The sequence below is a fragment of the Pyrus communis genome, chromosome 1 (genome assembly GCF_963583255.1).
Source record: "Pyrus communis chromosome 1, drPyrComm1.1, whole genome shotgun sequence".
NCBI classification, from domain to species: domain Eukaryota; kingdom Viridiplantae; phylum Streptophyta; class Magnoliopsida; order Rosales; family Rosaceae; genus Pyrus; species Pyrus communis.
In genome coordinates this window covers 42,426,489-42,449,467 of record NC_084803.1, presented here as the reverse complement: position 1 = coordinate 42,449,467, position 22,979 = coordinate 42,426,489, and the positions used below count along the sequence as shown (strand labels likewise).

The 22,979-nt window shown below is 37.9% G+C and overlaps 2 protein-coding genes and 1 pseudogene across 2 annotated transcripts; 2 read left to right on the top strand and 1 right to left on the bottom strand.

The window, feature by feature from the left end:
* The first annotated feature begins 524 nt into the window (after window positions 1-524).
* On the top strand, window positions 525-1,360 carry LOC137728211 (WEB family protein At3g51220-like). Its single transcript, XM_068467065.1, has one exon. It carries the CDS (start codon window positions 530-532, stop codon window positions 1,358-1,360), a length of 831 nt encoding a protein of 276 aa, XP_068323166.1. The 5' UTR covers window positions 525-529.
* Window positions 1,361-4,713: 3,353 nt separating this feature from the next.
* Window positions 4,714-7,918, top strand: LOC137740452 (nifU-like protein 2, chloroplastic). The gene is made up of 4 exons (XM_068480320.1): window positions 4,714-4,878; window positions 4,975-5,086; window positions 6,158-6,468; window positions 7,490-7,918. The coding sequence occupies exons 1-4, from the start codon at window positions 4,819-4,821 to the stop codon at window positions 7,676-7,678; spliced, it is 672 nt and encodes a 223-aa protein (XP_068336421.1). The 5' UTR covers window positions 4,714-4,818; the 3' UTR covers window positions 7,679-7,918.
* Window positions 7,919-8,093: 175 nt separating this feature from the next.
* Window positions 8,094-16,096, bottom strand: LOC137740444 (valine--tRNA ligase, mitochondrial 1-like; annotated as a pseudogene).
* Between the last annotated feature and the right edge of the window lie 6,883 nt (window positions 16,097-22,979).

Below are 22,979 nucleotides of genomic sequence, written 5' to 3'. Positions count from 1 at the left end.
TAGATTAATTATTGATAAGATTCGAACCTATACCGTCTTGTTAATTTATTTCATTGCATCGTAATTTCAGCTCTTACTTTACCCATTTACCTATGTTAAACTATATTTTTGAACCACATCATATTGTCTACAAATTATGGCCTAAACTAAAAAACATATCTCCCTAGCATTTGCCATTCTAAAATTTGTATTTTACTTCACACACACACATAAAAAATAAATTAAAAAAAAAAAAAAAAAAAAAAAAAAAAAAAAGGAATTGGTCGGGTGGGTGAGGGCAGTATCCATAGGCGGCCCATGGAGTTGTTATGATGTCCTCGTCCACCTTTTATTCATGCTTCCTATCCTCCCCGACATTTTGTCTTAACCTTGAAACAATCTCTCTCTCTCTCTCTCTCTCTCCGTCAAAGTTTTGAAGTGCAAGCAAAGAAATCCCATGCCAAACCAAACCCTACCGATCATCAAGAAATATATCTCAATGACCTTAATTCCTACACACCATTTCCTTCCACCTAGCGCACACATATCCATGGAATCGGAAACCCAGCACTCCCTGCAGCTTCCTGAAGAAAACCCAGCAGGTGGAGCAGCTGCCCTAACCCTACCTCATATTAACGATTACAACGCCAATGTCGACACTGCCCGACCCTTCCGCTCCGTCAAAGAAGCCGTCGCGATATTTGACGAGCGCCTTCTTCTCGGAGAAATGTTTTCATCCCCTAAACCCCTATACACCAATAATATTGTCCAAAGTAGCCCTACTACCACTCCGTCATGGAAGTTTTCACCGCCGAACTCTAAAGAAAGCGAAGAAGTAAGAGTTAGTAGTTATGGTGATCGCGAGGAGAAAGTAGCAGTTATGGACACTCTTAAGAAGCTTGAGGCGGAGCTCGAGGAAACAAAGGTGGAGCTGAAGTTGCTGAAGAAGAGGGAGTCAGAAACGGAGGTGGCACTGGCGTCGTTGAACGCGGAGCTTCACAAGAACATGTCCAAGTTGGCTCGAGCGGAGGCGGATGCGGCAGCAAAGGCGAGCAACGTGCTGCATGTGTCTACGACTACTAGATCATCATCACCAAATAGTACTACTATGGGAGATAATGTTGAAGAGCGGAATAAGAGGGAGTGGATGAAAAGAATGGAGAACTCTACGTCTTTGGCTCAAATATTGAGCATTGGTGCTACCTACGACCATGTTGGAGTCGGCTACTACGACTATGTCGGAAGGAAAAGAGAGAAGAAAACAATGAAGAAAAAGCCTATTGTCCCTCTTGTGCAAGATTTATTTTCCTGGAAAAAAGGGTCTAAATATTCCAGTTCTCTTTGCAACCCTCTTTATTCGTCTACGCAATTGTACTATTGAATGTTGATTTAAATCATGTTTAATTACTTCGATATTTTTCAATCCAAAAGGGGAAGAAACATGAATATAAATGATATCATGTACTTTGTTATATTATTATATTGCAAAAGTTTGTTTAATATTGCTTTCAAATATATATATATATATATATATATATATATATATGATCTAATAAGCAGTATTTGTCAAATTCAGAAAAGAAAATGAAGTCGCATTTCAATCTCTCTCTCTCTCTCTCTCTCTCTCTCTCTCTCTGTTTGTTAGTCTCTTTACACTAGTTATCCATCTGCGTTTTCACAATTGTACCCAAGCTGTTCAAGAAATTTCAGTGGCAGGAATCTCAAGGGAAACTGTGAGTGCAAAAGTTGAGGCTCAAGCAATGAGTCACTTTCGATGAATTCTAATCTTGGGGGAGCGGGACTAGAATAAGGGAACAGATCAAACACTTATAATATACTGAAATCATCTTTGAACAAACACTGATTTCAGCATGAGTGTTTTTTTGTAGGTATCCCCTCCTTCCTCATTGATGGCAAGCGGAGATCATGTTCGGCTTCTTGACGTGATTACAAGATTACTTGTTGAAGAATTGGTGGATGAATACCAAATATAATGAGAATAAAAATAAGAGCATCATCATGTCAAGGCTCGCAATAAATTTTCTTGCATCGATCCCGGCCCATGCGAATAACGTTGTATTTTTCTTGCAACCCAAGATGTAAAGAACATGGACAATTACACGAATACTTGGCCACCTAATTCCCAGCAAAGAACACATATATATACCCATTAGGTAAGGACCCGCTAGACATTCCGACTCACACGCTATGTAAATCACCAAACATTTAAGCAAGGCCAGCTTTTATTTATGTTCCCGATCTTACTTTTTTTCTTACAGCAAATTGAGGGTTTGGGGTTTGACTACATTTTCTTACAGCAAATTAAGGGTTTAGGGTTTGACTACTTTTCTACAAAAAAAATTAAAATTCAATTTTAACTTGATTTGTTAGACGATCTCCAAAAGAAATATCAGATTATAATCGTCAAATTATTATTGATGGCTAATGTGGTAATCTGAAGCCTTATATCAAATTTTGTACTTCTCCAATTGAATTGTCAAATGTTATTTTTTTTTATTACAATATAGCTTTAAATGGTTGTAATTATTAAAACAATGTTGAAACAAACTTTCTATTGGTTGAAATTTTAGTGGAATAAGGGATTCACCATTAAAATTAATTAAAAACAAATTTGACATTGATGTCAAATTTGACTCCTAAGGCCATCTCCAAAGGAGATGTCAAATATGCCAAATAAGATTAAAAGACATTTATGTGTTCTTCAATGGATATGCCATATATGATGTGGCATGTGAGTCATTTGACTCCTTACTTTCTAGCTACCTTTTTTGACGGCAAACAAAGAAAGAATCAAATATATTTAACTGAAATTTTTAATACATGGGTCTCATTAACAACTAATAGAATAAAAACTACAATTAATTTTGATATTTTTTAATAGTTAATGTAACTTTAGGCCCAATAAAATAATAAAATAAATATTTGATACATCTATTGGAAAAGAAAAGAATTTAGCTCTTGTATTCAATTTGTCACATTAGACATTAAATAAATTTTGGACATATCCTTTGAAGATGCTCTAAGACCATCTCCAAAGGAGATATCAAATTTTAAACATAAAATTTAAATTTGAAGGCTCATGTAGCACATTGATCGTTTTTTAATTTTTGTTTTCTAACCAATATGTCGAATTTAAACTATTATTATTACATTATGTACTTTTTATAGTTGTAATTAGTATTTTAAAACAAAAAATAAATATAAAAATTATGAAAAGCCTTTATTAATTACTAAAAGTAGATTTGAAGCTGCAGTCAAATTTGACAGCAACTTCCTCTGCTGCCTTTCTATGTCATATTATATAGGAATTGACATTTCGGTTGAAAAACACTAGTAATGTCTTTTTTTACCTAATGAGATATTGTGAAATTTAAAATCATGTAACAAAATTTTGAGATTTGGATCACTTTTTTTAGTTTAGTTTTGTTAACAAAGATTTGGACCACTTGATCTAGCTTATCACCGTTGATTTAGGGCTCGTTTGGTTATGTTTTTGAAAGAGTCAAAAGCGCTTTCTAATGAGTAAAAGCATTTTAGTTTTAAAAAAGGGAATTTTAACGAAAATCTCTCGGTATTGTTTACTTTAACGAAAAACCACATTTTTACACTAAAAAGTCAATCCTGGTACTATTCACTTTACCCTTTATTTTGTTCTTATCGTTAAAACTCAAAATTTTGAAGCCCTTTTCATTAGTTTTTCCTTAAAAAAATGGTCGTTTGGCAAATATTTTAATAATGCGTTTACTAACCCGTAATCGGAATGAGAATAAGGAATCCGATTCCGATTATGAATTATACCTGTGTTTACTAAAATTGGGAGGAATCAAAAGTGCGTGGGGCCCACACAAAAAAAGGAATCCAATTCCTGAAATTGGAGGATTTGGATTCCCAACATATATAAGGTATTTGGATTCCGGATTGCCCAAGCAATGATAATTTTTTTTCCTTTATGCCCTCACTTACTTTCATTATTTCCAAGGGGGAAAAGGTCTAGCTGGGTTAGATTCCCATCTCCCTCTTGTTGCTTAGGCAACTTAAACCCTCAACATAGTGAGGTTCCTTTTAACCCTAAACTTATTTTTTTGAAAATGCTTCTAACAATTTCTTTCCATATCCTTCTAGCTCATTAAGCATAATTCTATACTCATTCACATTATGCACAACTCCTTATATACGCCGAAGAGAAAAAACTACAACTTGTGCGATAAAATTTATATATTAAAGTCAATACTTAAATTTATAAAAAAATAAACAAAATCATTTTAGTATGTCTATGAAATAAAAAAAACAATTTAATTTTTTCTTACTATTATATACTATATCAAATTTTATTAAAAAAAAGTATATAAAATATTTGATTTGAGACAAGGACATTTTAGTAATTATACTGGTTTATATTCCGATTATGCTGTATTAGTAAACAACTTTATGGAATTGTATTCCAATTCCGGACAGTTTTAGCAAACAACTTCAACAGGGATCTGATTCTAATTCCACCTTATTTCAATTTCTCCTCAATCAAATTCCACCTCATCTCAATTTAATTACATATTAGTAAATGCGCTATAAAAATGCTTTTAGTTAGAAGTAGAACTAGTAAACATTTTCTAAGAAGCACCAAGGAGTAGGAGGTGCTTCCTCCTAAAAGTAGTTTCCCATTTTACCCCTGAAACGAAAGGAAAGTACAAGAAAGGAAAATCAACGGCGGTACTTCGAGCTTCTTCTTCTGCGACGTACCTGTTTGGTTCCTGAGAAAATCCAAGAAGAAAGGAAACGAAAAGAACAGAGAAGAAATCTCCGCCATACTTTTCATTCGAGATGAGAGCGATGCTTCTCAATTCTCCGCCGTACTGCAGACTCCAACGACCACTTTCCACGGTTTTCTTCGATTTCTCTTCACTTTCATAAACAAATCAATTGCTTCTTCTTATATTTTTCCCTTTTAATTTTGAATTTTTACCCTTTTTTCTGCAGAGTTGTAGTTTATTATTTGGAGGCTCGGGCTCCTATGTATCTCTCAGTAGAGGGAGCAATCTGGTGCGGCCTAGCTCACGGGTTAGGTTACCTTCACCTTCACGCAGCCTAGGTCAGTTTCTTTTTATTTCGAAATCAATGATTTTTATGCTTTATACATAAATATATATATATATATATATATATATATATATATATAATCAATCAATTGAATGTTTGGTTGATTTGTAAGCATCGGCTGTATTTTTCAATCTGGTATAATTAGTTTCAGAGTGCTCCAACATTGATTTTATTTATTTGTTTATTTTCGTATAGGATACAATTTCAGATAGTAGTATTAGTTATTTCAGTTTCAGCTTTTCTCGGCTGTTATCGAATTCAAGGTTTCTGTAATGTTTGATTGAACTCAATTATGTAATGTTTGATTGAACCCAATTAACTACGCAAATCGACTGACTCAACTTTAGAACATTGATGTGCTACGCACTTGTTGATGTTGAAAATATATAATGATGTAATTCTGTGTACCTTGTTGCAACACGAATATTTGTTGTTAATCGTTGCCATGCTTTTCTTGCCCTGCTTCTGCGGATGCTAGTGTGAGTCAATCCAGTAATGTCGCATGAATATTCCCAAATCGAGCGTTTGTTTGAAGGTAATGCAAGTGAGAAATCTGATTATTAGTCAGTACGAGAATCTGAAGATGGAGGTGTTTGTTGGACATTTTAGGAAATGGAACCCTTGTGGAGCCTTATGAATAAGAAGACATTATGGGATGTCCACGGTTGCTCTTTAATTTGCAACGTTGACAACTTATTCTTCTGGATAAAATAAATAATCAAAGCCCATATGTAGGTTCAATAAGGACATGCACTCCACCTTTGCCCTAGTCACTGTTTCATAATTTGACACAGATAGTTCCGGGCCTTATTAGCACCCAGTTTAAAACTTCGTTACATCCCAGAAGTATGTCTGCATTAAGAAAAGCCAGTAGAGTTTATAATATTCTTTTCACTTTAAAGGTGTATAGAAACACAAATCAAAATATTTGTGTTTGTGTGTGATTGATTTTCTTTTTTCTGTAAAGATGCTAAGATCATCTATGTAGCAGGTCGCCATTCTGTCTCGTTTTAGTTTTACCTAGTTGGATGCTTATGGTTATCTATATTTTATTGTTGTACAGTTGTTAAGGCGGTTGCTACTCCAGATTCAGCGGTTGAATTGCCACTGACTGCAGAGAATGTTGAAAGTGTATTGGATGAAATCCGACCATATCTCATTTCCGACGGAGGAAATGTGTCGTTACATGAGATTGATGGAAATATGGTGCGTTTGAAGCTTGAGGGAGCATGTGGCTCCTGTCCAAGCTCTGTTATGACAATGAAAATGGGTATTGAGCGTCGTTTAATGGAAAAGATCCCTGAAATAGTTGCAGTGGAAGCAATAGCTGACAAAGAAACAGGACTTGAACTGAATGAAGAAAATATAGAGAAGGTAATATTTCTTTTGAAGTCCTAAGACCCCTTTTATAATAAAATTGGATATACTTTTTCATGAGTTCCTGCTTCATGCATAAATCTGAATGGGATTTTACACTGCTGCTGCTTAGGATTTAGGTTTAAGAAAAAGTATTCTGAGTTTATTTGAATTTGATATAGAAAATTGAACCAATACGATATATAAGAAAATTGTTTAGTGGTGTTTGTTTCACTTGGCTCATAATTTCTGGGGATTCTAAAAGCCGTTTCCGTTTATCACTATCCAATAAAACTTGCAATGTTTGCTTAGTTGGATTATTATACTGCTGTTTAGCTTACCTAGAGTATAACCAATGCCTTCTCCCTACATTATTTTTCGTCCTCGCCATTGGTGGTCAAGTGCTTTTGCAGTGGGCTATTAGTAATTTACCGTGCTTCTTGGCCTGGTTATTAGGATAGTGATGATATCCACTGTGTGTCATGCACTAGCTCAAATAAGCTCAAGAAATTAAAATAAGAAAATTATGATTATAATAATTATAATTCATAAGTCTTTACCCGCATTGAAGTATTAAGGGATTGTGTTCGGGTCAATATTCCGTACTAACTTAAATTTTGAGTGGAGATGTCATTGTTAAACCACTTTAAGTCAGCCTTGAGTGTTTGACTAAAACCTAGGATACTTACTCCTGTGACTTACTGTCATGCTCTACAATGACCGTGAGAAGTTTAAAACCCTGATCAGCCTTCTAATGTTCTAGAATTGTGTATTTTTTTTCGGTACGTATGTTCATTCTTGTTATTTTTTTGGTTAAATATAACTCTTTCCTTTCGGTTGACTGATATGTTGATACTAGGAAGAAATCAAATGTCTTTACTGCATAAAGTGCGGACTGCACGTCAGATGAATTGTGATAGAACGAAAGATAATAATTTCATGTTTAGATGAGTTCCAAATATAGCCGAAAAATTGAGGAAGTTGGATGCTTGATTTCAGGGATGTCCTCTTATGTATTTGTATGTACAATTTGCTCCAGGTACTTGAAGAAATTAGACCCTACTTAGTAGGGGCAGCAGGTGGATCTCTTGAGCTTGTGACAATCGAGGAGCCTATAGTGAAGGTCCGTATCACAGGTCCAGCTGCCGGGGTAATGACGGTTAGGGTGGCAGTAACGCAGAAATTGAGGGAGAAAATCCCATCCATTGCAGCAGTTCAACTACTGTGACATTTTTGAGTCGAAACAAAGAGGTACACGAGATGATGTTGCTGCTGCATTTTCTTCCACAACTCGCACCTTGTATGGATAGATATGTACTCTTCAATTCTTTACAAATGGTATAAACATGTACAGTTAATAACTGTGATGCAATAGGTGGAGCAAAGCTTGAATTGGATATAAGCACTGAGAGCTCCTTGTGTTATTTCTGTGTCCATTGAAATCTTTGCGGGAGCGACCATCAAATTTCCGATGTTCTTATTGATTCATGGCTGTATAGTGCAAGTTACTTGGTTTCTGATTGTGAATTTAATCACCTCTAGTATCAGTCACCGACTGGTTTTCGTGCGTCAAATGGAATATGTTTGGTCTGCAAATTCCTATTTAATTTGGAATATAACCTTGAAATGAGCTTGAAAAATGTACATGATCGGTGATTCTGCTTGATTTATTCCATCCGATGGCCATAAATAATAAGAGTGAGAAGTTAAAAAGGGTGTATCGGGAAACGACGTGTTTCAGTTAAACTGGAAGAGTTGTCTCTCACTCCAAACGCACTCAACTCATACCAAAAACTTCTCTCAAGCCTCAGAACGCGGTCGGGAACACACATTGTTCTAGTCTTCAAGGAGATTATTTCCATCCCTTTCCAAAGACATGATCTCCCCGTCCAAGGATTGAAGCTTGTCAGCATTAGCTTGTTGAATCTTCTCATTAGTCTTTTCCTTGTAACCTGAAGAATTTATCATCAACCACAGCTTTTCCCGTCCCCTGTATTAAGTATAATAAAATTAAATTAATCACTTGTACGTATGCTTTACGGTGCTTTATACGATCAAAAATGAAGCAAACTTGAAACACAAGTAAGATCTTTGAATAATGTGCTTACAGTGTGAGTCTTTCCATCACGCGGATCGATTCAGGGTCTGCCTTTACCCTTGGAACGTTCAGAAAAACCGAAATGTTTTTATTTACAGTAGACATCACGTATCCATCGGAGTTGGTAGGGGTGGGAAAGCCATCTTCCTCACTGACTACCTGTAGGGATCAAAATGTTTATCGTAGATAAAACCTAAATCAACGAATGGAAAACCGTGTTTACTACTAAAGTATCATCAAACACTTGTTTTGCAGACAAGCCTCCGCAATAAATATGATCAATATGCACACTCGATTTCCTCCAAAGAAATACTTACCGTCAACGATGACAAATGGGCGAGAGTTTCAATCTCCCGTTGATGGCTGCAGATTATCTTCCAATCCGAAATTGTTCTACAAATCACAATAGCTGATCGCCTGAAAGAAACACGGAAAGAGGATGCGTAACTAGTCATATCCAGCTTTTGACGTGACATATCAAAAGTTCAGAGTTATTAAGAGACAGGAAAGACCATGACTTTCTTTTGCGAGTGAACGGAGAGATTGCACAATAGACTCTGTAAGGTTCATCTCAGATTCTGCCTTTTCGTTTGTCCAGCACTGGATGAATAACACGATACAAAGGTAGTTACTACGCATGCTAATTTCTCATCAACAAACAAAGAAAAACACCATTTCTATGTGTAGTATTATAGTTGATGAAGCAAGCGATATCTAAGAAGAGCGATGAAACAACTGAACGCTTTGCAACCCTTTGCCTCTATTTTAGGATAGTGAGGATCACCAACATTGTTGAATTTAAAACAAAAGGACGCAAGAAAAAACTTGAGAAAACAAAGTCAATTATGACTAAACTAACCTCTGTAATGGATGGATATTCGCATATCATGATTGATGTTTCTGTCTTGTGATCCCCTGAAGATGGAAGACGCTGCCACAGTTCTTCTGTGACAAATGGCATAAACGGATGGAGCAACCGTAGCCCATTGTCAAGACATAACCATAGACTGTCTCCTGCACAACCCCTTTCAGATGCAAACTTTGGATCGTTACCAGAAAAACAGGGCTTGATAGCTTCAACGAAAACATCACACAACTGGTACTGCCACCAAGCATGCACTGCAGCGGCTGCATCTGATAATTCGTATGATTCCAGTGACAAAACAGTTTTGGATATGGCTTTGCTCAGTACCGAGAGTATCCATTGGCAACTAAATGGGAACACATGTGGATTTACAGTTAGGGCGGAACATAGTCATTCCCAAGTATGCTCAGAGAAAACCTTGCTACATTCCACAATTTATTACACCAGCTTTTGTAGCCGTCCACCCTTTTGATATCCAGATTTATCTTATCATTCTGACAAGACAAGAAAACGAAACAGATGATTAGATCCACTGTCCATGCAAGACAACAATTACCTGAAGAAAATAGTAAGCAAGACAGAAGTCTAAACCTTGAGCAGTGTAAGACACTAGAGCAAAGCGGAGAGCATCTGTGCCACATTCCTTAATCTCTTTAGGAAAGTCCTTCTTTAGCCCTTCTTCCGAGACAGCTACTTCCTTGGCATCCAAATTTCCCTCTAAAAGCTTCTTCTGCAGATCTTCAAGTTCAACACCATTTATCACATCAAGTGGATCAATGACATTCCCCAAGGATTTAGACATTTTACGCCCATGTGCATCACGAATCATAGGGTGCAAATATACTTGCAGACCGAGAAACAGTACACTTGTCACTTGAGTAACTAGTAACTTATAACTTTTGCAATATGCAACACAAAGTAGAGCTATTTATAGCATGTCTCTACATCTATAATGAAAAAAATGCTACCCACCTTTGTAAAAGGTACATTGCCGCCAATGTCATTCCAAGCATTACCATACGAGCAACCCAGAAAAAGAGGATATCATGACCAGTTTCAAGAAGTGAAGTCAGATAAAAAGCCTTTAGATCTTCTGTGTCCTCTGGCCAGCCCAACACAGACAATGGGAAGAGAGCAGAAGAAAACCAAGTGTCAAGGACATCAGGATCCTGAATCAATTGAAAGTTCCCCTCATATCTACCACTAGCCTGTGCTTGAGCCTCTTCCACATTCCTCGCAACCACCCATCGATCATCAAGTACTCCAAAATCCTCCGCCTTATCACTCTCATAAACAACATACCACGCAGGAACACGGTGACCCCACCACAGCTGCCTCAAGATGCACCAATCACGAATGTTTTCAAGCCATCTGTGATGGTTAGACCAAAACTAAGTGAAAACTTCTATTTCTTTTCCTTTCATACGAAACTGATAATATACAGAAAAATAAGGAACACACAGTGATTAAGTGAACCAGCTATCCACATTAGCAAAGAACTCTCAAACAAAGGGATCTATAAAAACACTGGGAAAATATCAAAATAACAGCTAAAACAGCCACCATGGTCATCAGCGCTGACAGAAACATTGGTAGCCAATTTGACGGGTGTTTCAGTATTAATGACACGTCAACGGAAATAATGGAAAGTTTATAAACACTGGAAAATTGAAATGAAACTTTAGGAAATGTTAAACACGACAATAATATAGGTGGTAGATATATAAATTTTATATCTAATATAATACACCTGATGGCAAGTAGAATATAAACTAATCCTTTGACTGTTATCAGTAATGTATGCTGAGCTTTATTTGTTCTGACATCCATCGTTTTTTCACTAAATGTGAACAAGGTCATGGTACAGTTTGCCTAAAGGGTCTAGCCTTCTTCTTCCTTGTGAGGTATGCACCTATCTCCCACTGACATTTTGGACCTTTTGTTCATCAACTTGCAGCTCTAATTAGGTTTGGGTGTTGGGGAGTTTACTCTGCTTCCTCAATTACAAGGAATTCCAGAAGATATTTCTTCACAATCTATGTAGTATTGATCTGGGTACTCTATATTTTTGGAAAGGATTTTGGCAATATCGGTGTTATTATGCTTAAACTCTGATTTTTATCTGAATCAGGGTGAAAATCTTCGCTCCCCAAGCTGATTTTTCCAATATATCCACCAATATTTAGGCGAAATCAGTGTGATATTTAGAATACTGACAACAAAGGACCAGCAAGGAGCAAAAACCAGTCGCAAGTATTTTAACCATTCAGCAGTATATTGTCTTGGGATGGTCTCAAGCTTCCTATTTTCACTATCTATGGCAGCATCAAGGGCTTGGTTTCCCATACCACTGCATTTGACATACCATTGAGGTTTTATCTTGGGTTCCACAACATCCTTGCTTCTAGAGCAAATACCAAGGCGCATCTCATTGTTCTTTGCTTCTTTAAAGAGGCCCTAAATGCCATGAAAAAACAGTCACCGAAACATCCATAACACCATAGAGAAAATGACACAAAATCGCAAATAGACAGTATCCTCCATCAACTAGGATGAGTGTACAACAACAAACTGGTGATGTTGATAAGTGATGCAATTACAAGTAAATTAAGTTAATTTCTGTGAAGTGTCTAGGATGACGGAAATGCAAACAATTTCAATTTCGAACTGATTGTTAGAAAGAGCATCAAGTGGAAAATAGTGCAAAACAATAAAAGGAAAGTTTCAGTCAGTGTCACAGACGTTACTTCTAGCAGCAACAATCTAGCTTAGGAGGTCGCCACCAATAACCAATACATTTTCGTTAAGCATGTATCAGTCACGTAGATACTATGATATGGTATGTTGATATTGATAATCAATATAAGTTTCGAAGGACTGTAGTAATGTAAAATATATACCTTCTTCTTTAGTGCTTCAGTCACTGCCTCTCGGGCTTTGAAACGTGGCATTCCTGCAAATTCTCCACCCTCCTGGTTTATTTTTCCATCATCAGTAAAGATGTTAATGAATTCAAGATTATGGCGCTTCCCGACATTAAAGTCATTAGGATCATGGGCTGGGGTAATCTGCAGGAGGCAAAGAGAGAGAGCATGAAGATCTTTACATCCCTGAAACATAAACCAGAAAAAGAAATTTAATGCAATCACTTGGAACTTATATGTTAAACCTTACCTTCACAGAACCAGTACCGAACTCTGAATCAACGAGAATTTCATCACATATTATAGGAATTCTTCTTCCATTGAAAGGATGGATGGCATGTTTTCCATGAAGGTGTCTATACCTCTCATCATTAGGATGTACAGCGATAGCAGTATCACCAAGGATAGTTTCCACTTTAGTGGTGGCCACCACAATCTCACCAAGTTCTTCCTCCAGAGGGTAAGCAAATGAAGTTAACACGCCAAATTCAACAGGGTTCTCATATCCAGGAACCCTCAGTTATGTCCTTTCTCGAATATCTATATAATCCACCTATACAGACTCAAAAATCCATAAATATATGCTGCAAAAATAAGGAAAAATATGCAGGTAAAAGAAGAAGGCTGACCTCAATGTCAGATATTGCGGTAAGCAACCCACAATCCCAATTTACTATGCGATTATCCCTGCAAACAAAACATACCGACAAAATCCAGAAAGCTTAGCAGCCGAAGTGAAGAAGAATTCAAAGACAAGAAGGTAATTTATCTACTTATAGATGTGGATGATTATATAAGTCAATCTGTGTACACTGTTGTCAAGTTTCAATCCTTATCCCAACTGACTAAATAAGTACTAGCATCCACCGTCACATTAATGTTAGACCTAATCAGCAAACCAGTGGTACGTTCTCCTCTGCAATTAGCAAAACTTTCCTAACGGCATATCCCTTACATTGTATTTATCAAGAAAGTTTAGATTCAGATTAGCATAGAGCTCTGAGCTGGAAAACACATAGTAAACAAAGAAGTGCTCCCCTAATATTCTTCTATGCCTAGCATACCTGTAGAGAAGCCCTTGTTTATGAAGCCTTACAAAAGCCTCTGCCACAGCATTTGATCTTTTCTCATCCATCGTGAAGCACTAAAGTGTAGGAAAAAGAAAAGCTAAGTCAAGAACAGAGAGAGATCTTCGTTTATTGAGACTGCCAATACTTTGTTTCAATCCAAAAATCAAACCAAGCTTCAAACTCAAATCTTTTACCTCGCGGGACCAATCCAAAGAAGCTCCCAAATGACGTAGCTGCTGTAAGATGGTGCTCCCATGCTTTTTTTTTCCAATCCCAAACCTTTCACAACCAAGTTACCGAACCACAACATGAATAGGTATGAATGTATTCAGAAAATTTTAGAACAAAATTATTTAAGGGATCTATGTCCAGCTAGTTTCAATTCAAGCTTACCTCAGCCACAAATGCATCACGACCTATATCATGTCTGGTTAATTTTTTCTCACTCATAAGCTTCTTTTCAACAACAACCTATAATATGCACTTGGAAGTTATGGCCAGCAAACGAATACATACGTAATGAAGATAAATCCAGATCAATGAAAACAAAGATTACATGCATATAGATATGGCCAAGATATGATTAGGTTAATAATTCATCGCTCATGGCTATAAGGAACTGTCTAATAAGAAAGGACATATCCCCTACACCCAAAAAAGGCCAAATATACAGCAGATTCATATTTGTGGCACAATAAAATTCGGCACAATGCTGGAATGAAAGCGATGCAAATAATGTTATTGTGATAAAAAATGTAACCATTTGCCAGTTAAGAGAAAAGGAACAAAACCTGTGTTGCTATCCCGGCATGGTCCATTCCAGGCAGCCACATGGCATTGTAACCAGACATTCTCTGCCAACGAATGATAGTGTCCTGCATATGACAAAATCACATCCAATTTTCAATGAACACCCTTACCGATGAAGAGCACAAGTCAGGAATTTAAGCAAAGAATGACCTCAATAGCAGCGGTGAGCGCATGGCCTATGTGAAGGGTACCAGTTACATTGGGTGGCGGCAAAACCTGCAATTTATGTGAAACCTGATTAATTTTCTCACTCTTTTTTTCACTTTATATCAATGCAAACTCATTAACAAGTTAGTTTGGAGCAGTATGACACTCACAATCACAAATGGAGGTTTGGAGCTGTTAGATTCCGCTGAGAAGAACCCCATTTTCTCCCACCACTCATACCACCTGTATCAACCAGTATAAGAAATATGAAGAAACTACAAGTACAATTTATGGGAGAATGAATAGTGAAAATATGAGTACACTCACGACTTCTCTACAGCCTTCGGATAGTACCCTGTCGTCATTTGACTAGCCATCCTTTTCTTCTCGCCAAATGGAGTCCCTGGATCCTTTGCATTTTCATCTTCATCATCCCAAAGCCTTACATTCTTCTTTTTACTCGTCTTCGAAGTAGAAGCACATGCTTCTTGCTCCTGGATGATTTTATTTTTAAAATAAATATATACACCCTTAGCAGTTCATCATTGCATTGTTATTCTCTGTTTATGTAAAAAAAAAATTGCATCTAAAACCAGTTTGCGTATACAGACCCGGCCTCGTGCCCAAATTTGTTTAGCATGTCCTTTACACATTTCAATTATGTATAGTTCCAACCACCAGGACCAAATTTGTAGTCATCACTGTTTTAAAAATTCCCGCCTAGTGCTGTCTAGGCCCCACCTAGGCATTGGGTCACCGCCCCCATTAGTCTCTAAGCGTTTGAAAATTAAGGAAGTATGCTTAGACCCACTTAGGCATCCGCCTAGCCTGCCTAAATCCGCCTAGGCACCTAGGTTGCGACTTTCACTTAGACAGAAAATCGATAACTTTGATTTTGCATTTTGATTTTTCAATAAAATGTAAAATGTAAGAAATCTTTCACTTATTATATGTTTGTTCCCCATGTTTTCAATATGTTCTAATACTTTATAATTTATATGTCATTTTATGTCGTAATTTATGTATCCTAATACAATTATGTGTGTTTTTTTAAGTATAAATAGGTACTTATTTATACAATATATAATAAATTTACTTAAATCTGCCTAGGCCCCCACCTAGGCCCCCATAGCCGCCTAGGTGCTAGGTTCCAGTCTGCCGCCTGACTAGCGCCTAACGTTTTTTAGAACCTCGGTAGTCACACTCCATTCCGTTAGGTCCAAAGGCGACTACAACTCCCGACCTCTGCTTTTAGAACAACAGATTTTTGTACCGAAACCTCTACCCAAATTGCTTCCCCTTTGCAATTACACCGAGCAACAATTAATTTCTGGCCAAAGAACGACACGAACCAGAGGTTTTTTTTTTCCTTTCTTTTCCATAGCTTCTTTTTTAATTTCCAGCAGTGAATGATAATAAAATTAAAAAAAAAAAAAAAAAAGAACGTTGTTGAGAGTGTAAAAAGCCATACGAAAATCACAAGAATCTCCATTACCTGAAGCTTGATAGCTTTCTCCAAAGCTTTGTTCTTCTTCAATTCTTTCTCTTTTGCCTGTCCAAAAAACAACACAAAAAGAAAATACAATTACTTGTTCCGCAAACAACACTTTACCAAATTTCAAGTATAAAAATCTCAGCCAAAATTAAAATAAAAAAAAAAGGATCTGAGAAAGAAAGAACGAACCTTCGCTTCCTTTTTCTTTTTCGTCATCAAATCTGGCTCTTCCTCCATTGTGGAAGATATCAGCGGCACTGGAGAGGAGACTATATTGAAGGCGTTGAGTTAGAAGCACGACAAGAAGACGACGACCACGAGCTTGGGATACACGGAGAGGGAGGAAACCGGTGGAGTGTGGATGAAGAAAGAGACCCTAACTTACGTCCCCTCCCAATTTGTAGTGCCCAGGGTTTTAGGCTTGGACTTGGTCGTCAGTATCCTTTTCTTTATAGGATTTGATTTGATTAATTTGTTTTAACACATATAATGTTGACATTTAGTACTATGGTCTAATGAAGCTACTCCGGCATTATTTTAGTGTAGATAATATTTTTTATTAAAAAAAACCCATATAATATTAGAAAAAAAAAGGATTAAATAACTAAAACCCCAACTTGTTGTGGGATTTCAAATTAGTTTTAACCTTTTCGAACATTTCAAAAAAAAATACCTAACGTATTGAAAATATCGCTTCCGTTAAATCTGGCATTCATGGCCAGATTTTTGTAGTGACAGTGGACAAATCTCATAATTTCAAACCTACGTGGATTCCCGCTTATTAAATATGTTCCTATGGAGGCCAAACCTCAAAATACTTCTTCGAAACCCTAACCTCTTTTTCGTCTGAACGTGCACTTACGGTTGTAACGTCGATGATTGCCGCAACCTAATCACGACCGACCGAGAACCAGTACCGTACAACATTGCAGAAGGCAAAGCCTACACCAACGTTCGGTTACAAGTGCCTTTTCATAAGAGGTGTTGTGGCTCTAGCCACGGTTGGTTGGCTAGCGTAGAGAAAATCAACCACCATGGTCGTCCACGCTTTCGGAAACCAACTGCCCATTCATCTCCCCTCCCTTGCGTCTCACTCATCATGAGGCAGTATGAATATTATGTCCCAAAGGTCTTATCTGACGATCCGCTACCAAAACGTTTGCACTGCCTCCGTGGTCCTGATCTTTTATATTCTGATGTTATATTTTACAAAAGACAACTCTATACAGTTAGTCGAGACTAGGGACTGGTTATGTCTCATATGACCTTTCACGGTCGCAGAAGATAGTCACATGTAACTTATCTGTGTCTGTTTTATGCAAAGCTTGCCTGCCATGCATATCTTGTGGTTGTGGAATCAACCAAGGGCGACCTCTTGCAATGGCGTAGCCAGAATAACCTTGAAGGAGGGTCAATTTAAATTTGCCAAACCAAGCACTATTGAACCTTCTTAATGTATCACAAAAATTTGTTCGAGGAAATGTATGATATTTAGATTGGCAATGACTGTTTTGTAAGTATGTTCTACGTACCTGAACTCGAACATTAGGATTACACTGAACTCGAACATTAGGATTACACTGAACTCGAACATTAGGATTATAATCCAAAATTGGAATTCGTAACCGGGGGTATGTGGGAATTTCTGACAAGTTGATTTCCTCACAATTACGTTTTGGAGCACCACCAGTTGATCTGTCTTTTGATATTAAAGATGACAATTGGTTTGTGATTTTCTTTTAAAATATCTTTCCATAACTCTATGAATTACAATATTTTTTTATTAGAAAAAAAAAATGATTCTCACCAATAAACAACAAAATCACAGAGAAAATTGTAAACTAAGAGTCAAAGAGCCATTCGCACCATCCGAACGAGCAACTGAAGAGAATCATCCTCACTCAAACTTTGTGCTACCAATACGTGCAATGTATCTACCTGCATGGCATGCCTATGAAGCTGAATGCTGTGCAGCAGAACCAGGCCCTCCTTATGTCGAGAGAAGACTGTCAAAGAGCCATTCGCACCATCTGAACGAGCAACTGAAGAGACTCATCCTCACTCAAACTTTGTGCTGCCAAAGGATGGTTTGCCATTGCTTTCATAATATGCACAGCAATCCCCTGTACCTGCATAATTATAGGTTAGAAACAAAAAGAAGGTTAAAAACATACCATGAACCGATAACCTAATAAATACAAGAGCACAGTAACATACAAGCAAAGATTTAAGTTCAGTATGAAAAAAATGTCACGCGCTACTACTGGCTGTAATTCCAATATGTTAAATATACACCTCAAACAGGGAAAACCTGGCATGTCAAAAAAAATGTCACGCTTCAAAATGCTATAAGGTTCTGTTGAATAAGAAGAGTATCCAAGATAACTCTAATGATCCCAAGAAGAAGAAAATAGAGCACACTCTTAAAGAAAACTCACAAAACAAACTAATTAGCAAAGCTTTTCTTATTTAGCTCTAGACTTTGTTTTTCCTTGGATGATTTACAATGCTTGAGAACTTAGGTATTTATAGCAAACCAAATGATTAAACTAAGATTATTTATTACCACACAAAACACATTAATTGCACCTAATAATTTTTATTCAACCATACCTAACATTGACTAACTTTCCTTGCCTAACTTTGACATTGATTTTCAACACTCCCCCTCAATGTCAGCTCTCATTCTTTGCACTGTGCTGAGCAGACAGCGAAAATTTTCGAGCTTGCCTGTACTTAAACTTTTTGTGAACAAGTCCGCAACTTGAGCATTCGTCTTGACTTGTCTCATCTTAATCTCTTCTTGTAGAACATTTTCTCTGATAAAGTGGTAGTGCACTTCCTCATGTTTAGTTCTTGCATGAAAGACTGGATTTTCCGCCAAGCGAATGGCCGATTGGTTATCACAGTACAATGGTACTGGATAATCTACCGGTTGATGTAGATCACTCATCAACTGTACCAGCCATGCATTCTCTTGAGCTGCCATTGCTGCTGCTCTATACTCTGCTTCAGTGGTTGACAATGATACTGTCGGCTGTCTCTTGCTACACCAAGAGATGGTTCCAGAACCAAGCTTAAACACATACCCAGTTGTTGATCTCCTGGTTTCTTGATCTCCCGCATAGTCAGCATCACAGTAACCAACTAACTTGCAGTCTTCAGCTTTCTTGTACAAAAGACCATAGTCAATTGTACTCTTCACATATCTCAGTATTCGTCGAACTGCTTCCAAGTGAGGCTTCTTTGGATTTTGCATGTACCGACTCATCACACCAACTGCATAAGAAATGTCAGGTCGAGTCAAGGTTAAGTAGATCAGACTGCCTACCAATTGTCGATACATCGTCGCATCTTCCAAATCTTTTCCTTCATGTGCACTCATTTTGACATTTGGCTCCATCGGCGTAGAGATCAGCTTGCATTCGAGCATTCCGAACCTCTTCAATAAATCTTTGGAATACTTCTGTTGACAGAGAAATATTCCTTCTTGTGTGCGATCAACCTCTAGACCAAGGAAGTGCTTGAGTTGGCCAAGTTCCTTCATCTGGAAACGGACTGATAAATTCTCATTCGTCCGAAGAATTTCTGCCTCATCATCACCGGTTATGATCAAGTCATCCACATACACTAGCACAATAGCTAGCTTTCCTTCATTGGCTTTGACAAACAAGCTGGAATCTGCAGGTGTTACTGAATAACCACTTTGTGTTAGAAATTCAGCAATCTTACCATACCACGCCCTGGGTGCTTGTTTTAATCCGTAGAGTGCTTTCCGCAGTTTACACACATATTCAGGATGATCTTGGTTCTGAAATCCCATTGGTTGGATCATGTAGATCTCCCGATCCAGCTCTCCATGAAGAAAAGCATTCTTTACATCCATCTGCCACAGATTCCAGTCTTTGTTGGCTGTAAGTGCAAGTAAGACTCGTACTGTTGTAAGCTTTGCTACTGGACTAAACGTTTCATCATAGTCTAGTCCATATTGCTGAGAGAAGCCTCGAGCCACCAACCGAGCCTTGTACCTTTCAACTGAACCATCAGGACGACGCTTTATCTTGTACACCCATTTGCAGGATATGGGTTTCACATCCCTTGGCTTTGGCACCAAATCCCAAGTCTGATTCTGCTTAAGCGCAGTGATTTCTTCTTCCATAGCTCTTATCCATTTAGAACTCTGTGATGCTTCTTCAAACACCTCAGGTTCTTTTGGTGCTCCATCAATTATGGCAGCATTAGCATATTTAGGACTTGGCTTTCGTACTCTTGTTGACCTTCTTAGTTGTGATTGTGGAGTTGATACTTCTACTCTACTAGGTCTAACTTCTTGTGGTTGTTGGTACACACCTGTTTGCCAAGGACTCTTAGGTACTTCTTGCTCGACATCGTCTCCAACAATCAAATCTTCAGGCTCATCTGGACTTGATTGGATTTGGGCAGCTTGGTCTCCTAGTTTCCCTTGTAACGTATCTTCAAACTCTTTTGGGTTAAGTGATGCCTCATTTTCTAAGCACCAACAAGATGATGCTTCTGCGTCCCATTCTTCCTCCACAGCTAGAGACGCAACGACATCCCAATCATCTTCAATTTTCTTCTCTGAGTTGGCGACGTTACTTTCTGCAGGCCTTTTGAACCAGCAATCCTTCGCCATGTGGCCATTCTTTCCACAATTGTAACACTTGCCCTCAAATCTTTTATTATTCTGGGACTGACCACGGTTGCCGTGATACTTCGGAGCTCCCCCTGGCCGAGAACTCCCTCCTCCTTGATGACCTTTTTCCTTGTCACCATTTCTTTTAGATCCACCACCAGCGTACCGCTTGAAGGTGCCTTTGCTTTTGTTGGTGTAGAGCGCTTCCTCTTCACTCTTCAGTGAGACTCCTCCCATTTGCTTGGCCATAGCTTCTTGACTTGCAAGCAAATTTTCAAACTCAACAAGCGACGGTTGTGTTGGCCATCCTTGTATAGCGGCAATGAACCCTCGATATTCGAGTCTCAAACCATGGATAATTATTCTCTTCATCCTGGTTTCCCCAATAGGAGCTGTTGGATCTAATTCTGAAATTTCGCGGCATATCGACTTCACCTTGTGAAAGTACTGGGCAATCGTCATGTCGCGTTGTACCATCGATAGCAGCTCATTCTCGAGAAGTTGCAATTTTGTATCGTTCCTCTTCGAAAAGAGTGTAACAAAAATGTCCCATGCTTCCTTTGGCGTTTTAGCATCCCGAATGTGCTCCAACATTTCTTCTTCTATTGTGGTTTTTAAGGCAAACATTGATTTGCCTGCTTTAATTTTCCACTTCCGCAAGACGCCGTTAGCATCTTCCGCTGCCGGTTGTGTAACTTCACTACCACCGACAACCTCCCACAAGTCTTGACCTTGAAGGTAAGACTCTATACACGTTGCCCACGTGTTATAGTTTTGGTTGTTGAGCTTCTTGATTCCTCCAACAATTTGAAGATCACCCATCGTATCGGCAAGACTTTGACTACACCGAACAAGCTTGAGTGACTACCGTGCAAAGTAATACACTACTCTCGACACAAAGAAGCTCCCTTTCAAGGTTTGTGATAACCCCAGCAATAATCTCAAGAAATCTTTTCTGATGTGGAAGATCAGTCAAAACTGCAACCACAGAGCATACTCGGAATTTCAAGAGACTTTACAACCAATGCTCTACCAAGAACGATCCCTGACCGACTTGGCTCTGATACCAATTGTTGAATAAGAAGAGTATCCAAGATAACTCTAATGATCCCAAGAAGAAGAAAATAGAGCACACTCTTAAAGAAAACTCACAAAACAAACTAATTAGCAAAGCTTTTCTTATTTAGCTCTAGACTTTGTTTTTCCTTGGATGATTTACAATGCTTGAGAACTTAGGTATTTATAGCAAACCAAATGATTAAACTAAGATTATTTATTACCACACAAAACACATTAATTGCACCTAATAATTTTTATTCAACCATACCTAACATTGACTAACTTTCCTTGCCTAACTTTGACATTGATTTTCAACAGGTTCTACTTGTACGGTTGTACCAAACACAACGTAACAGCTATTAAGCCTACAGTGTTTTCAAAATCAAACTTTGCATATGTCCATGTGTAACAAACATGTGTGGTTTTGTGTACCATTAAGTAAAAGCTACCTCAAGCCGACTGACTTGACCTGCATCACCGTCATAATCTTTGTCAGTTGTAAATAGTTCATCACAGTCAGTAGCCTTTTGCTTTTGATTGGCTTCATCAGGATCCAGAAGGGTATTGAGAATATGAAAGAGACAGCACAATATCCCTGAATCAAGAAGAGAGTGTTTATAAATATGCTGCAAACAGAAAAAGGAAACAAGCATGGACAGCGTAAAGTACAAATGAAGGACAAAAAAATCACTTAAGTCCGTCACAACCAAAGAGGTATCCTAATCTAGTGAAATTAAGAAATTCTACCCCAGAAGCTAGAACTTGTAGAGGAGGGAAAAAATACAGATGTTAGAATAACAGCAAATCCTAGCATGTTCAAATAATGTCACAATTCAAAAAATGCTACAAGGTTATACTTGTACCAAACACAACATAACAGGGATTAAGCCTATTGTGTGACTGTTTTTAGAATCAAACTTTGCATACATCCATGATCCATGTGTAACAAAATGTATGGTTTTGTGTACCATTAATTAAAAGCTACCTCAAGCCGACGGACTTGACCAACATCACCGTCATAACCTTTCTCAGCTGTAAATAGTTCATCACGATCAGTAGCCTTTTGGGCTGTTCGAGACATGTAGGCCAATATTGCAGACCAGGCAGCAATAGGGGGAAACTATTCCATTTTCTACCATTTTTTCTCAAAACAGTGGCATGCAGGAATATGTAATCCGGCTTTGGCAAGACGAAAAGACAGTTAAATCAGCGTCTCCTTCTCTAACAAGTTCTGTTTTGTTTTTGCAATAGCATGCTCTACAGCCCATAAGCCTTCTCAAGCTAGCCACTGAACACGAAAGCTTTTGACAAGACTCGTCAGGAGCTCATTCATAACATATTTCATAGGAAAATTTTTCGTCTGCACGTGCTCCTCATGCAACTTCCATGCATCATTTAGTCTATGCT